Below are 18,697 nucleotides of genomic sequence, written 5' to 3'. Positions count from 1 at the left end.
AAACAGAACAAATTACTTTCTATTTTCAAATATGAAAATAATCACAATGTAATACAAATAACACAACTGAAAGCTAACTGAGACATGCAGGAATAAAGAAAAAAAAAGACCTCTGAGACGAAGGAACTGAGCTGCTTACGGTAATATGCACTGGACATCTGTTAGCTGAAATTTGGGTGACGTTAATGCATATTAGTATCATTTGATATTTTCATGCAGGGTAGTTATTTTAAAATTTGAAGCTATGGGAAGAATTTTGATTTGAATTGTCTTCTTTGTGTCTTAGTTCTGGCTCCAATATGGGATGATGTAAGGAAGGTGGAAATCCAATCTCAGGCTTTTTACTAGGGTTCACACAGACCCTCTGCTATTTTAGAAGGCTTGGAAAGGAGAAGTTGGCATCCAGTACTTTTCATATCTAATTTCCTTCTTTGGTGAAAATTTCTGTAATCATTAACGACATTTCCTATAGAGACATCCAACAACGGTGCAAAGTTTCTAACACAAGTTCTTAGTGCGCTATATTCCTCGTATGTTTAATGCATGACATATCAGGAAAAAAAACTGCAAGTGAAATAAAGATAATAAAAAACATTCTGAGCAAGTTCTGTTTTGTAAACTAAAACACTTTTCAACCATTGGCATATTGCGACTGTGTGCACAGTATTAAAAGAGAAGGATGAGACTCTCCTTCAACATTAAACCTGTAGTTTAATGTGTCTTTACCGGGTGTGATGGTAGAGCTGCTCATACACAAAAGTCCATCACTGGATCAGTACCGTTATGCAGCTCCTAACGTGCCTTTTCTCCTGATCCAGATATTGTTATTTATGACCAGAGAACAGGCACAGATCAATGCCTGGCTGATTCCTGGCTGTGAGAACCTTCCTGTAGGTCACAGATCAGGGCATTAACTAAAGCAGTTTGTAAGCTCTTCTGCTTTAGCAGTTGGTAGGGACACTTACATGCCTAAAGGGCACACCTCAAGCATCATCCACCTTCCTTTCCAGATTTGAGTCTGACCTACATTTTAGGTGGGCTAGAGAATTTCAATGATTTTATTTGCCAGGTTAAACTGATTGAGATAGATGCTTTTTTTAGAGGGATATAATCTAAATGAGAACATTTTTCATCAGAAGAGGATGTGTCTCATCTTCCTCCTGAGGAACACCTGGGAATTTTATACCAAATAAACGACTGCTGAATTTCTCTCCCTGTCCCTCTCTCTCACACACATACACACACACACACATATACACACAAAAACTGAGGAATGCTTCCTCACTGCCAAACTATGTGCCAAGACCTTATTCAATTTAATCTCACTCATATGAGCTAGAGAACCATGAAACAAAGTTTATACCAAGTATGCTGACAGATTTTCAGTTCTAGTGGCTCCACGGGGCATCACCACAACTACAGGAACAAACTTTGCTTATGAGGGATTTTTGAGTTGATCCATTTTCCACTTAAGTCAACATGAGCAGGATCACCAGCAAGAACTCAACGCTTGCTAACGGAAACCATGCACTCTCCACGCTACTTTTTTTTAAGTAGATAAAAGTTGTGGTGCCACCAACACCACTGTGGGTTACTGCTGGTGCGGGAGGACCTTTTGGTGGCAACTGCTCTGGTGTGGCAGGTCACATAACACCACGTCCGTTCAGGATGCCCAAATCGAAACATCTGGTTTGAAGCACTGTGGGAATTTTCCTGGGAAGATGCAGGGAAGAGGCGTGGAGTATCCTCTTCCTATATTGCGGGGAGTTTCTTGAAGATCTCAAAGAAGCCTCATCATTTTACACTTGGTTTGGAGAAGTTCACAGTTTTGTAGTGATTTTAAGAGCATTAGGATTACCTATAAATGACCCATAGTCTGGAAACCTTTTGTTTGTTTGTTTGTTTTTATCGTGAGAGAAATATGGATATCTTCAATTCTGATCCAAATATACAAAGTTTAATGTCCTGATCCAACAAAATACTGAAGCATTTCCTTAACTGTAAGGACATCCACTGGCCATGTAATGGGATTGCTCAGGTCCCTACAGGGAAGTCCCTGCCTAACTGTTTGGGAGTATAGGATCTGTTATCAGTAAAAAAATATAACAAAAACGAATAACAAAATGAAGTGACATTTATCAAAGCAGGCTGAGCATAAGAAAACTGAGTTTCTAATAACAATATCTGTTTCTCAAGACAGTGGAGGAAAACACTGAGGTTGAATGAGACCAAATGTATCATCTATGACACCAGGAAAATAAAAAGGTGCATGAAGGAACAGTGAATAGAGAGTTGGATGAGACTGATTGCAGCTATTCAGGATCTAAGTGATATGGGTATGCTATGTTATAAAACAAAATGGCCACATTTTGCTCTCATTTACATATATGTCATTCCACTCCAACCAGTGAGCATTGTTTGGCCATGGGAAGACAAAAAGAACTTGCTTTGCTATGTAATTACAACCATGATCTGTGAGGATCCTGATTAAAATAAAACAATCTGCTAAAATAATGCACTACTGGAGATATTTAAAAGACTTGCTAATTCCAGGGAGGTTTATCAGGCAGTAGCCGACTTAGGGACAATTTAGTTACTAGATTGCTAACAATATCAGTCCCATCAATTCATTGAAGTAAAATGAATTTTAAAAAATCTCTAAAAAGAAAAGAGAACCTTAACAGAAAGCCTTCTTTTTAAGCTGTTCTTACCTTGCTTTCTTCCTTGCTCCTGGAGCTTTCTGTTGGAGCAATTTCTCTCACTTAGGTATCAATCCCATTACACTGCAATATTATATGGTTAAAACATTGATGTAACACATCAATGCTGCTGCTACAGCAAATAATTGGAGTAATAAAATACAACTGCAGTTATTTGCTCTCTTGAATTGAAGGCAGAAAAAAGGAGACAGGATTTTTTGAACTGACCCTGCAATGTTGCATTTAGACAGCAAAACTTTTTTTTTTTTAATATATCTTCTTTTATGGCCGTAACACTTCTTTTTTGAAAAAATATATAGCCTAGTTAGTGTTTTTTTTTTTTTTTTTTTCAAAACAGAGAAAGCAATCAGTCTACATTTTGGAATTATGCCTTCATAATCTTGTTTAAAAAACATAAATTTAAGAAACAGGGACTCTAAAAGAAGATGAAACTATTTTTTTTCTTCTTAAATGAATTTTTTTTTTAATTTTTGGAACATTTCCTCTAGGCCACAACTCATTTTGCCAAGTGTTAGCCGAAATTGTCCTATTAATGGGTGAATTGTAAAGTCGGACTATGTGGGGTTTCCAGCAGAAACACTGGCAGACCCTTGTGTGTGATGGAACGTGCAGTGTGCCAGGACATGATGCCTCATGTCTTCAGCTTATTCAGGAGGAAAAGAGAGGATTTTTGCTCTATTTTTAGCGTATCTTTTGATCTTTTCCATTGCTGGGAGGTGGATATCCTCAAATGTGAGCCTTCCTGAATCTGACTCTGACCAGGGGGGTATGTCAGGACCTTCATTTTCTCACTGGCACAGGGAAAGCACCAGGAACAGGCAGCTGCCTTTAAATTCTCTCTAGACTTTTTTGTTTGAGCGTGTACAAATGTCATCTGTTTGATTTACAAGGTATATTAACATTATTTTAATATCTAGAAAATGTTGTCTGATCCTTTTTTATTTCACAGGTTAAGTGGTTTATTTTATTTATTAAGCCTATTGAAAAAGAGTTTATGGAAATTCTGAAGACAAAATGCCCTGTTTCCTTCCCCATGTTCACTAATAGATATATTATACAATGCTAGAAAAAGGCAAAAGGCCAAACTCATCTCTGGTGTAATTCCAGTAAAAGCAATAAAATTACACAAGGCATGAATTTGGCCCAGGCATTGTAAATGTTACTCTGGTGCACACTGAGTGTCTGCTTGTTGTTACTGGCAAGGCTTAAAATACAAATCCCCCTTTTTTTTCATAGAAATGGATACGTTTCACTGGAACAGATTAATCAATGGAACAGGTATCAGGTAACCAGGACAAAGATGGCAACTGGTTCGAATGTCTGTCTTATTTCTTCCTTTCATTAGCTCACACGCTACGTTTGCAAAATGTTTTAATATACATTATTTCTCCTCTCTTTTGTGCATTGTCACTGCACAAACTGCTGTTTTTCATTTTTTTTTTCCCCTGCTGTTGTCTCCCTTTTTTCTCTAATTTGTCTTGCATGCCCTTCCGTGATGTTTCCTGTTGACACTTCTTGATATTTTTTCTAACTCAGAATGTGGCTTTCTAGCAGACACAGAGGCCCCAGAGTGAATACTCTTCCGAGCCAATTCCGACTTGGACCTTGCACAACGCTATTAACTGGCTCCTTCTCCAAGAAAGGTGGCTACAGCGGGATTGCCTGAGCCCGAAGACAGAGTTGCTTGAGGAGAGCCTGCCAATATGTTTGCACTAAATTCAACTGCTCTTAATTTCTGCTCAAAAGAGAAGGGGTGGGGGGGAAAGCATTTTAAATCACAAACTTGCAAGGGCTTTCTCTCAAACTCGCTTGTTTTCTATTGCATTCAACTGTATGCTTCAGTTTATGCTTGTTGGCCACTTTAAAGTAAACATAGTTCAATGCCCTCAGACAGAGTCTGCAGCCCACTAGAATTCCCTGGAAAAGGGCTTTATCTGCTGAACTGCTGGATATTTGTGTGTGTGTAATTTTTTATCAGCTTGCTTTGTTTCCCCTTTTTTATTATTTATTTATTTATTTTAAATTCAGTGCTTATAATAGTTGGGAGCAGAAGCCTCCTTGGAACAAGATAGAATCATAAAAGGCTTCAGGAATCTCATCACAAGCTAAACAGCACAAATTGCACATTCTTCATGGAAGTATTAGCTTTTAGTGCGTGCCTGGATCCAAGTATAATAGATTATCCCAAAGTGGGAAAGAATGAACAGTACAGAATTAGCAGGACTGGGAGCTCAGATCATTTGGTGGAGCAATATGATCTCCGCACTTTCAGGGTACTGAATTCTAAAGCAACTGGAAGAAGTGTGTAAAATTATATCAAAATAAGTGAAGAAGAATGTGTAGGCCTGGGAGAAGGGAGAATAGTTTGGAAGGTACCTTGCTGAGAAAAATAAGGACTGAAAATTAGTGAATGAGCTTGTAGGAAACAAAATGATATTCGTGAACATTTTTTTGTTGTTGTTCCAAGGATAGGGATATGTTATGCTAAGAGACACAATGAAAAGGCAAATAAATTAATTATTCAGTGGCAGTGCAGGGGCCAGCTGCTATTGGAGACCACTGAACCAAGACAGAAGCAGCCGTCCCACGCACAACTTGGTTTCACAGGAAACCCTCGTGTCCTTCACCATCCTCAGTGCACCCAACAGCTACTCAAGGACCCCATGCCCAAGTTAGTTACTCATCCCAGCCTATGATTAATTAGCTTTAGGAATTTCTTTAAGTGTTAAGCAATGTATTCCTCCATTAAAAACCTATATGGCACAAAACTGTTTGAAATACTCCCTTTTAGCTATAAAAACATATTCGTTATTTAAATATTTTTAATTTTTAAAATTGCTTTTCTCTTTGCTTTCCTGCTTAAGGTAAGTGATTTCTTCTGTCCACACTTCCTACCAGAAACCTAACCCTTTTTTGAGTGGGATATGATTTAGAAAGTAATGATATATTGCTTTCTTTTCTCTCTCTCTCTCCCCTTTTTTTTTTTAATATAGGTTTTAAAGTGCTTTTAGCTGCACTTTAGCTTTTAGATTATGAGATAAAACTGATGAAAGGGACACAACCTTCTGTTACAGGGCAGCATGGTATTTGAGGGGAAGCGTAGTTTAAAATATCATTTTTATCTGCAGTTCTGTTCATTGAGATGACTGTATTTCTTTAGCATATCCTGTAAGGTACTTTATCTTTGTTCATTGTGAAATTTTCTTCCTCAAACACTGAATATTCAAAGACATGGGATCTCATGTGTGTGCACATATCTATAACGATATTATGGAAAATCAAACTGCACTTCTGGAAGCAAACTCATGCCCGATTTTAGATCCTTCCAGCTTTAGGGTGTCAAACTTCTGACGCTTTTAAGAAATCTGATTTCCAGAAAGCAGCTGCTGGAAAAGTCTTCCAAACTGTATCCTCCTAAAATAGCTCACCCAGAACGCGGGGGCCTAATGGGCCCTCCCGAAGTCTCACCCACAGCCATAACCCAACAGGACGAAGGTCCTGCAAATCTGTGAGCTCTGAGATTTTTGCACGCAGGGATTTTTGCCTTCGCTCTGGTTCAACACGATTAAACCCCGTAAATAATACCCTGGGCAAACGCAGGAGACAGATAACAAAAGGAAATAGTTAAGGTACTATAATAACTTTAGCCATTCTTTTTTCAGGTCACTATAATCTACCCAAAGATAACTAATTGTTCAAAGTAAACATTCCACTCCGACCACAAAAGGAATCCATTACACAAACATATAATTCACAGTCATTTTTAGTGGGTTGTAAACAGTTTGGAATGAGCATAAAATGGGACAAAAATCAAAGTGAGCATTTAGAAATGAAAAAGTGTTTGCTACAAAAGGTCAGTCCCTTTACTTGGCAAACTATGTAGAAAAGCCTGGGAAAATGTTGAACACACAAGCAGTAAGGGAATTTTAAAGCCAACAACCTCCCTGTTTCTTTAAACAGACATCGGAACCTATAACTGGATCCTGTCAAACAAACGACAGCAAAAAAATATAACAGCTGCTAAGAAGTAAAGTTGAAAGATAAAGTTTTCTAAGCTAAGAACCTTCTCAGAAGTGGACTAAAGGTCCTTCTTAAATTTTTAAGCAAGGTTATGGATCCCAGGGTGGCTTTTAGGCACTGAATCAAATATGTAATTTTGTGTATCATTCCTGTCAGAGCATCCTGTGCTCCAAGAAAAGCAACAGAAAACAATGTCTGCAATGTCCAGCTTAGAATGGCAACGGTACCTGCGATCGCCAGCCTTGCTGCCCGCGGCGCCGTTATCCGGCCCTTTGAGCCGATTCCAGAACACTAACTAGGATTTGGGAATGGAAGGGGAAAATGAAAGGTGTTTCACGTGTGAGATGGGAGCCACACTGCATTTTCCCCAGGCAGCAGTGCTATTTCCTTTCAAAACGTGCTGGATGCCCCGGATGCGCGGGAGGAGGATGCTCATTTACCCTGGTCATTAGGCACGCAAACGAGTGGTCCCTCTGCAAAAGACTTTAGCATTGAACTATGTTCACAAGACACAACATTGCTCTGAGTACTGGATGGCATTTGGTTGAGGTACTAGTAGGACTGGTATTTTTATTTTTTTAATGCGTTCTGCTCATGCCTTTGAGTTATTTAAAAAAGGAGGGGAAAAAAAAAAAAAAAAGAAAAAACAGCCAGAGATTTTAATGGGTCGTGGATAACAAAATAAATACGCAGCACGATAAATGACTGGAAATAATATCTGGCCTAAAACACCAAAAATCTTGCAGCAAGTCCCACCCTTGGCAGGCCGCGCGGCATGGGAATGGCAGCGCACTCCCAGGGTTATCCCAAGCTCAGCACGGGCCGGGATACCTGTCAGACCCTTTCTGCTGAAACTGGGGTGACCACAGGGAAAAGGCAGCTCAACAGGCAGGAAAAGCCAGGGCACATCCAAGGTTGATGTTGATGGCAAAGTGACAGAATGGAAGAAAAAAATGGATTGGATTCCTCCATAAAAACCTATGGGATATTTTCAGCCTGGCCACTGCCATGGTGCAGCATGTATTTCTGTGCCTGCTGGGGTATATAACATCCATGAGAGTTTTTTCTACATGGAATATCATAGTAGATATTCCAGGGGGAAACACTTTCTGGCTGGGCACTGTGGACTTCAGTGGCTGAGGTCTTGATGCTGAAATGCTTGAGTCAAGAGGTTCGTCAAAGTTATGAATGAATAAATAATTCGGAAAGAGAGAGAGAGAGAAAAAAGAACTTGCTTCTAAAAAAGTTAAATGTGACAATTGCCTCGCAAGTTTACAAGAATGGGCGCAATATTTTTATTGACTGTCTTGATGCTCGCGGCTCCGCAATATGGCTGATTGCAAGATTAAATGAAGTAGTGAAAACCCCTCTGCTTCCCAGTTCTATTTCAATAACTACTGACAGCAAGAGACTGAAAAATGAGATTTGCAACTAAACAAGTGAATCCCTGTCGGACAGATAAACATGCATTGGGCTGGGAGACGTTTAGTTGCCCAGGCCTTAACCCAGGCACCTCTGTACTGAGATGATGAATAAGCAGAGTATTCGAAGGGACAAATGACCAAAATCTGATCTAAGTTGCAGCAAATTAACCTCAGCATAGTCCTTGTGATTTCAATGTATCTACATTCATATAAAATAATGTAACTAAACAGGAAATCCTGCCAACAGTTAATGACACTCTACATTTTTAATCTGCGGGTGAATATTACTGTAGTTTGTCTACTGTATGTAACCTCATCTACATGGGAAAATGTGCTAATTAATATGGTTTATTTAGATCACCACTAGCCGTCCTTTCTATACCCAGTGATAATGTTTTAAAAATCTGAAAAGGAAATAGTGCTTGTCCAGGACAGTCAATAACTAAATAGTATGATAAAATAATCATTAGGGCCATGAGTTGATAAAGAAGAATACACCCATAGAGAAAAATATTAATGTTACGTAAGTAACATTTAGGTTTAATCTCCTAAGGCCTTTATTCCTGATAATCTTTTATCTTAAATGAAGCATGCAAGTAACATTTTTGGTACAGTTACAATATGTGGATGATATATTTTCTACATAGGAAAAAAAAAAAAGCAACTTCAGGAAAAGAAGGAAAAAAAAGAAAAAGCTTTCCTACAACAGCCAATATGCCAGCTGTACTGAGTATTTAGGCCATCTTACTAAGACTATGAAAGTAAACATACAGTTTTCATTAAATGTGCCTTTCCCATAATTGGTACATAAGTATTTCCCATGACTCTGCAGTTGAGTATCTTGGCTGGAGGCATATCTGGCCATTAAGAGGAGGGCTTCAGATCTGTTGAGTCTCAGCCATGCCGGGAGACTTGGCACCTCCACATACTGCTTCCTAATACCAACCCCGGTATAAAATGTCATCAGAAGCTTGCATAAACATTGGACTTAGCTTCACATAAATTACTGCTGTCCTGAGATAGTTTATGCCAGAATTTAGTAAAAACAACACTTTGAGTAAATAGAATGTAAGTAAATGCAAGGATCCTAATCCAAGAAAATGATAATAGAAAAACTGTAAATCAAATATAAACTCGTAAATACAGTGATAAAATGAAAATTTTATCTCACGCCATACGATTAGTTTTTATTTACATGCTAGACTAACTAAAAGTGATAGACTTTTCTCAAAGTTACAGCAACTTTGCACGAAGAACAAGAATGGCAACGCCACACATTGAAGGCTGAGCTCCTCCGAGAGCAAACAGTGGCATTTTCGTGTTTTCCTGCCTGCCTTTCTCTGGTAATCATACAGAAAATAAACATCTAATCGGGAGTCTTGGATTTTGCTGTTACAGTTCAGCAATGCTGAGCACTTTTGGCCTCACTTCTGCTGGAAGAACGGTCAGATACCGCAAAATATCTAGGAAATATCTAGCGCCTCGTTCGGAGAACCTGCACGGAGCTTGTAACAGAACAGTCAATTAGACATGTTCTGCATGCCTTGGCATTTCTATAATCTAATCTCCATCTTTCCTTTTCATGTCCTGAATGTCTCCTTACAATTCCTCCCCTATTAATAGTCACTTCTCACACTTATCCCCTTTCTTTGTCTCTTGCTTTCATCCAGCCTCCAGGCAGCCTCCAAAAAATCCAATGCTACTATCTCCCCCTACCGAACAGCCGCCGCTTTGGTGATCTCTTCTTCCTGCCAATCACTCAGGGAATAGCAACATCCCAGTGCTCTCTTTGCTCTATAATTAAAGCATGAATTTCACAGAGTTTGAAACTCCAGGGTAGTTTTATTGCACCTTTCCCTATAAAACCAGGTAACAACGACGGAATTAAAATAGCTTTTCCCTTTGTGGTTGGCGGTCCAACTATCATTTCCTTTTTCATTGGTTCTCTAGTTCTGAGAGTCGAGTATATGACAGTGACAATGGGTTCACCCAGCCTTATTCTGAAAATAAATTTTCTATCTTTTGCAAGATATATGTTTCCCCAGATCCCTGGAACAAGTTGTAAACTTGTAACAGATGGTGATGAAGCCTCACATTTTTATACAATACATTTTAAGATTCTGCAACTACCGCAAGTACCTTCCAAAGAAAATGACCTTCGATGAGAAAAGATATTCTCTAAAGAAAGGAGGGAGGGCAAAGGTGTTAAGCACATCTTTTTATACAATGAAAATCTTACTTATTAAATTAATCAGAACTTACAATGGGAATGAATACTCATTCCAGTTTTGGCACAATATTACTGCTTTTTATAATACCAGTAAAAATTAGGCACCTGCATGCACAAGGAAAAAAAAGTGTTTTCACACTAGCATAACATTTATTTTAGTTGAAGAGAATTTAGGACTTACGGAAAAGTATTGGCATTACATTCACCAGAGACTTCAGAATGGAAGTTACTGACATTTTATCGATGTTTAGCATTTGCTTACCCAGAGAAAGACTAAAACAACAACATGTCAAACAAAATATAAAGAATAATCAGCAAGAACAGGTTTTATTAATGTCTTAGTGTATTAAGAAGATGAAGATACAGAATGTGATATATTTCAGTCTGTAATTGTATTATAAAATGAACTGCCTGACTTCTCTGGCAATTCAAGCCAAGTTATAAAGTTAAAGTTTTGATTATTAATACAGGGAGAAAAAAAGTGTTCAAAAGTGTTAAATCTTAAGGTACTTACCTCTCCTTTCAACAGCTTCTATACAAAGTCTTACAAATTTGGGGACTGTAGAATTTTCATGCTCGCATACCAAGTGCAAATGGGAGCCAAAAATTTGATCTACATTTGAAAAAAAAAAACACAAACAGGAACATGCATTAAAGCACACTATTATTAACAGTAGGCTTGTAATACTTTGAAGTGGGTTTGGGTCATCAAATTACCCATTTAAAAATAGCGATATAACTATGATGATGATGGTAACTATATACATACCTATATCTGTGTCTTTATACCTCTATGCAGACACTGTACATGAGTGAGCTCCTGCAGCTGGCTCTTAGTTCTTTGCAAGGCTTTTTTATTGTAATCAGCTACTTAATTCATTGCATTTTTTCCTCCAAATATTCCATTGGCAAGTCTAGGGACAAATAAGCACTCAGGAACAGTGGTAAATAAATGCAGGTAACACTGGATTTCTGAGACAACCACAGTGAACAAACTTGCATTTTCTTTCTTTCCTTTTGCTTTGTATTTGATGGACACCTAAATAAATTATTTTTTGAGGATATCTCACTTTTGTGTCAAAATTTAGGAAGAGTTGCTCTTGAAAGTGGAAATTTTGACTCCAAACTGACTATTATCACCACCTGTCTTAGATGTCTGACCCTTAGGTACTCTGCCTCTTTACAGTCATCACATAGAGGATGGGTGGCATTAAATATGTTTCCATGAGGATGGTAAGCAAGTCTTACACCAACTTTACCTTATAAACTGAACTGTTTCCCTGGCATTTAACTGAGCATTTAACATTGCTACTTTTTAGTCTTTATGATTTTTAAGTTTTGATCAACTTAGAATATCCGTCTCAGAACATATCAGTATAACCAGATTAAACTTTTTAGATTACCAATTAGCTTCATCTACCTCATCTCTACTCTATATTTGTGAGAAATTATGAAAAGAGCAGTCAGTAATAGGGATGTTGTCAGCTCGAATCAAAATGAATCAAATAGATGAGGGAAACTATTCAATAGGAGCCAGTTTAATGCTCAAACAATAGGCCCCCATTATCATCATTTATCCAAAGAGACAGCCTCCATATAGCATTTCAACAGCATATTCCCTTTTGGAAACTGGCGTCAAGGCTCTGCAAATTTCTGCACACACAGATGAGGATTTGCTCTGCAGAGCTCGCCCAAGGAACACTCTAAATCTCAGGGCCCTGCTGAGGTGGCCACGCTCCTCTGCAGCATTCCACGTTCCTCGGCTGTCCTGCAACAGGGATGCTCATCCATAGCCGGTCCCACCATCTCCCACCACGATTAGCTCCCTCCGCAGAGCAGCACACTTTACTTTTAGCAGGCCAAAAGCTTTCATTCACACTCTGCTTTGCAGTGACATTAACTTTGCCTTCCTACTGTCAATCGCTATTGCTTCTTACCAAAGCTTAGATTTAAAGAGCAATTTGATTGCCTTTTCTTTCCGAAGTGCCCCGGCTAAGGAACAAACAGGGAAACAAGGCAAGGCGCACGGGATGGTTTGGCAGGAGTTTTGGACTTTCTGATTAAAGATATATATCAGGGAAATGTATGTGATCTGCATTCTGATAGAGCGCATCAAAGCCTGAATTGAAGTTAGTTGGAGTTTTGGATGCAGAAGGAATGGAGGCCTTGGGTTCACAGAGCTCCACTCAAAAAGGTTGTGTGCATGTGTGGCGTCAAGCATTAGCGAGCAGTCTGTTACATGTTTTGGGGTTATGTTTCTGACAAAGCACAGTCTGGTTACATTTTCTTCATAAAACATTTATAGCTGCCTTCAGTGGTAATTATATATACAGAGATTTATGATTAAAATGTACTAGCACTTCCTCTTGTGACATCTTAATTGTTTTTTAAAATTTTAGCAAAGACCTGTCAAATTCTTTGCATAACATGGAATGTTCTCCAATGTAAATTACATTAAAAAGAAGCAAAAAAAAAAAAGGCATCTTATTTGGTGGACAAAGATGCTTGTAAACAGTGGCACAGCAGTAAAGCAGGCGAAGAAGGGCCCTGGGCTCAGATGGCCACTGTATGCACAGCAGAAGCCAAGGCAGCGCTCCGAGGCTCAGCAGCCTCCTCTGTTATAAGCACATCCCAACCACCTCCAGGATTTTGCAGCTATTCTGAAAACCTCCTGCATGAACGCAGGACACTCAGTATTGCTGGGTGGAAATTCTGAAATGGCTGGAAACTGTTTGCAGATCTCATCTTCTCTACTATTCTTCTACTATTCTTTCAATATTCTTTTTTTTTTAAGATATGGGCTCCCTTGAGCAAACTGATTAACCTCATTTTAGTTACCTTTCAGTATGCGGATGTAGCCACAATATGTATCATGCAATTAAGCTTTAAAACACTTTTTCTTTAGGAAAAAAAGCACTCATCATTTGAATAGGAGAGGGGAGGCTGTAGTAATAGTTACTGGGCGTCACAGCAGACAGCAGTAAAACAATCACACGCAACAAGTTTGGATTCCTTTTCCCTCCTAAAAATTCATGCATATTAAGAAGTACATGATCCAATGAGTCATGCAAATATTCTGCAACTCGGTCTAGTCGATGCATTTCGCTGGATCTGTTTCTGTACATTAACACAGGAATGGTAGAAGTTACTCTGCCACAGTTACACTCTTAAGGGTCATGGGGAGAGTTGAGGAAAACTCAGTGAAGATTTATTTGTACAGTATTTTGAAAATAAGGCACTATATGAGCAGTAAGTCATTATTTTTTGCAAACCAGATTTATGCGTAACCGAGACATAAATATTACTTATTCTTTTATAGGTATATATACTTTAAATCTCTGTTTAAGGAGAAACTATCCAGAACTTCTTTTCAAAAAATAAGAACTGCTCCCAAAGGGATAAGAGAAGCAAGAAAGGCTTTGTTTGATTTACTTGCGATAAGGCCCTTCGAAAAAAACTTCATTTTTTATGACTTGAAAAAAAAGATGTACACAACACCCCTAACCTCCTGTTATGACAGTTTATGTTTCCTATCCAGCTTATTTAACTCAAATGCCTGGGAAATAGACACAATTACCACCTTATGGAATGCTACTTAACTTTAAATGCTCCCCTCTGAATAGAAATCCACTTTATCTTCTCAAAGTTATTCCAGTTTCTCAGGAATAATTTCCTCTATAGGCTCCTGAAATGTTCTTGTTTCATCATTTAAAAATTTAAACTAACAATTGTTCAGAAATATCTTTTATTAGAACAAAGGCAATTCCCATACAGTGGATTCTGTTCACAAGAGCTTGTACAAAGGAGCTGCATACTATGCCCATATACAGCTTTAATCATTCACTCTTTCAGCTGTTATCAATTTAAAACCAATGAAACTCCCACACTGAGTCCATTTGAGCAGTCAATTTTAATATCTTGGGGCATCTGTAGTTATTCTGAATTGGCTGCAAAAGCAGAACTAACAAGTTAAGCTCTAACCATAAGTCTACATCAGGCTGGTAAACCATACATCAAACACAGACAGTTAGTCAATACTGTAGTATGAAAAACCAACAAGCATTTTTAAGAAGAGCAATATATTCATAATATGTTTGGTGGTATGGTTTACATTACACATCCCTGCTATCTACGCATTCAACTTTCTATTTAGGATGGTGGGGTGTGTGACAGCTTTGCACATGGATATAAAACGAGACACCAGGAGAGGAGGGACTGGCCATTCGCACGTTGTATAATGTGAAATGATGATTACAGCTGCAGCCAATTGCTCACGCTGGTGAGCTGCTCTTTCCGAGCAGCTTTTGCAGGCTACAGCAAAGCCACCAACTCTGAGCTGCACAAACCTGCGGGAGACAACCCTTCTGGAGAAGAAACAATTAAAACAAAAGCACCAAAGCCGCATCCTCACTGAGAGTGCCATTGTGTGGCTGCGTGGGGGGGTACATGCATGAGATGCGGCCACATTTGGAAGGAGCTCATGCTTCACTGTTTTTTATTAAAAAAAAAAAAAAAACAAGGAAGGGCATCACTAATACGCCAAGTTCTAGGGGAAAAGCTCCAATACAAGAGGAGAAGGTATGGTGTTATTATATGCAAGTTTCTAGAAAAAAAAAAAAGAAGAAAAAAAAGGGAAAAAAAAGAATTATATCTAGGCAGTATAATTCAATGCCTTCCAAAAGCAAATATGTGCAGAGTTAATTCTACTATATCTGGATTTGATCTGCTGGACTGCCAGGGATCTTACCAACATCTAAGCTGTTTGGGTACCGTACATCTATCGGTGGGGAAAAGGGGGAAAGAGAAAGAAAAGGGAAAAAGAACATAGTGAGGAATGGACAGAGAGGGAGACAGAACGGCAAGCACCATAACAGCAAATTTTCTGGAGAGGGAAGGGAGGTGGCTGGAAAAGGCCATGTTCTCAAAGGTGGTTTTCTAGCTACTCGGGATGCGTGGAGCTGGAACATGAGGACAGACATTAAAATGATGCTGATCACAGCCTAGAGCTCCAAGGAATGCCACAAAGCTTTTACAAAGAGCGGGCCACGTTCTCAGCTGACTGCAGTCAGCAAGGTTGGCGTTGGGGCTCCACTGATTTATGCTAGCTGGGAGCCTGGCCAGTCCTTTTAACTTGGAGATTTACTACATACAGTTGATCTGTAGTGGTCATCAATTAAAAAAAAAAAAATTACATTTGTGAACAATCACTATTAAGTGGCCTATGAGCTATCAGATATGTTTTACATGCTCAGAAAAAGGAAAAATACAGGGTACTTCAGACACTAGTCTCTTTCAAGAAATTATAGGGTTTTACTGGGAATAAGCGTTCATTTGAATTCAAAGAGCGTAAGCTGCTATATTCCTTCTCCAAACAGGTTCCCCCCAAAATGAGATATTTTAAAATAAACTGAATGATTTCTGACTGTCAAGTCATGATTAGAGCAATGTCAAAGGAAAAACTGCTTAGCCCAATGTTTGGCCATACACAGGGTTTGGGAACCATAATTCAGAAAATCTGTGTAGTTATTAAGAAATAAAGGAATGCGCTTTTAAGCTACTGTCCAAGCAAGTCAAAGGAAACATCTCCCAACTTGTCCTAAATTATTACAGGTATCAAAACAGCTGCTAAATTCTTGCACACCCCAGCAGAATGGCAGAGCACACCCAAAGGCAGGTCCTTTGAAAGACAAAACAGCTGCTCAGCCTGAACGTTTGCATTTCTCAAGAGCATCACACACTCATCACATGAGTTACTCCAGGGCCCGGGAGTTACTCCATGAGATGAGAGATGAGAGGCAGGGGAAGGGAGTTTTCCCTTGTCCAGAAATAAATTGGCTGGTGATTTCTGTGCTGCTAGCTGCTCAAAAAACAGAGTGTGTCCTGATCGGAGCTATAGGCTATCCAGCCTTATCTCAGCTAGATCCTCTTGCTAGTAATGGAGTGGCTTTTATTTTCATCTTGAAGCAGTTGTAATCATTCCAATTTTTTTCTGTTGTTTGTCTGTCACTTAACTTAGGAAATAAATTCAGCGAAGTTCCTTTAGTATCTAACTTTTGGAAAAAAAAAATGCTAGATGATTTCTAGCCAGCTGAATTTTCTGCTGTTCCCACAGCCTCATTTATGTTGTTATTCATGCTTTTTCCCATTTACCGAAAGTGTATTTTGTGACAGTCGATTACCAACACAACCACCATAACCTTAAAAACACCACTGCACAGAAGGATTTTTTTTTTTTTCTGGAACAGAGGAGCCCTAAAATCAGGAAGTTAGCAGGCCAATATTAAGTTGAAGGTTGACAATTCGTTTTGGGCAATATTAAATCATGACAAAGCTCAAACTAAAAGATCAAAGTTCACTTATAGACTATAAAGCAGTTTTAAAAGACAAGATTTATAAGTTATTTTTCTAGCATATTAGTGCAGATTCTGTAAATTCTGGGAATATTTCAATCCCAAGGAACAGGAGACCCCTGCCCTAGCATATAAATTTGACCACAGCTCCTCTTGCAGCAAGGCTGTTGAGCTGACAGACACGGAACATGGCCCTTGCTCACTGTTTTGCTGCTCGTGTGCATGCAAACACAAGCCACGGTCCTGTCATGCAAAGCACTTACTGTATTACCCCCCATCTCCAAAGCGATTCGAAATGCTCTACACCAAAGATTGCACACACACACACAAGTGAGAGGGAAAGATGAGATGTGACAATCTTCATTAGAGTTTTCACTGAAGCATAAATAGGCACATAGAGCCGGCCTGGTGCAATGAATGGAGCCAATGTGCTCCTCGGGCTCTGCCCTCGTGCTAGAGAGCAAACGGGACAGCTCAGGCAAAAATAACTTCTTCTTTTTGTCACGTAAAGGTTTGGTACATCTTCATTTTCATTTATATAAATAACCTTTACATACTGCTCTCTGACATTCCCTTGTCTGATTATTATCCCTCTGCTTCTCACACTTCCCATTTTTTAACTGCTTCTGTTACTTATTCCGAAGACATTTGATACATACTACATAAACAAAGTTTTGTTAAGAGTTAAATGACAATCACATAATCTCTAGATTTCCTGATAATAGTGTTGGCAGAACAAAGTACCCCAGGAGATCAAACTGCTATTTAATTTTGAAGCCTGTATTCCCAAATTTGGTTAATGCGGAGAAATGTGTCGAGTCTTCTGGCCAAGAGCGCACACATCAGTGACTAACAGAGCACAGAACCGTGTTTAAGTGAACTTACCACCTTAAAATGTATTTACTCATGACTATAATTTACGTGTTAAATTTATTGGAGTTTTGGTTCCAATGTGACATACAATGTAAAAAATCAATATAGATTTGAGAGCTTTATAGTGCCCCTGGCAAATATGAATAGCACTTGATGAAAAGTGAAGGTTTTTCACAGCATCTACAGTGCCACTGCATTGGAGTAATTAACACCACACGCTTCATAGATATTTATATCAATTCTTCACTAGCACACAGAACAGCTCTTTGTCAAAAATTTGGTACCAAGATGTCCTGCAAGGCTTTAGACACACTTTTATTACGAGCCCCTGTTTTAAGGGATTTACAATCCTGACAGAAGTCTTTCCCCATGGAATAGAAGTTAGCGTGCATGTTCTCAGAGCTGGAGGAATTTTTTCTTGTAAAAATCGGTTAACATTTTTTCCCCCTAAGAAATGAGCAAATAAATAGTTTTGAGATGTTTCTGCCACCGTTTAATTCACCTTTAGAAAAATAAATAGATGCATTTTTTAATACGAAATTTGGCAAGCTTTTCATTTTTAATCTGGAGGGTTGCACTTTGTGATTTAAAAAAATATTCTAATGCGAGCCTAAAAATTAACATTTAAAAGTGGCCTCTGCATAAGCACTGCAACTGCATTTTCATAACATTTTAACAGATTAAGGGATAAACTCCACTGAAGACAATGAAGGAACCTTATCAAATGAGCATTTCACATAGACTTACTGTAGATTGGAATTAAGCCCCGCTAACGAATCCTGCCTCATTTGCATGGCCCAAACCTAATCCTAATGAAACTTCATGGTAGATAACTAACGTGTTTTCTTCAAAGTAACATTACTCTGGTATTAACACTGTGCAGGGCACTGATTCTGAGTCCCTGTGCCCAACAAAATGCAGAGTACCAGGAGCCCATAGAGGAGCCTCCCAGGTAGGACCCAACTCTGTTTCTGAATCAAGAGCTTAATGAGAAAATAGCCAAAACCAAATGGGTTTGCCTTGCCTAGAGAGATATATTAGAGGGTGCATTTGAGTTATGCTAATGAGCCTGGATTTGTT

General features: G+C 38.8%; 1 protein-coding gene across 2 annotated transcripts in view; it reads right to left on the bottom strand.

The window, feature by feature from the left end:
• Window positions 1–18,697, bottom strand: part of ARHGAP15 (Rho GTPase activating protein 15) — a 301,475-nt gene that overhangs the window by 105,568 nt on the left and 177,210 nt on the right. For both annotated transcript variants that reach the window (XM_088521808.1, XM_088521809.1), the window contains exon 10: window positions 10,909–11,007. In XM_088521808.1, coding sequence (XP_088377934.1) covers window positions 10,909–11,007 — 99 coding nt within the window. The remainder of the gene's footprint in view (window positions 1–10,908; window positions 11,008–18,697) is intronic.

Source organism: Tinamus guttatus, unplaced genomic scaffold (assembly GCF_059628265.1).
Source record: "Tinamus guttatus ecotype Peru unplaced genomic scaffold, ASM5962826v1 Tinamus_guttatus_pri_ptg000133l, whole genome shotgun sequence".
Lineage (NCBI taxonomy): Eukaryota > Metazoa > Chordata > Aves > Tinamiformes > Tinamidae > Tinamus > Tinamus guttatus.
The sequence above is the reverse complement of the archived record's forward strand: the minus strand, read 5'-3'. Positions and strand labels throughout refer to the sequence as shown.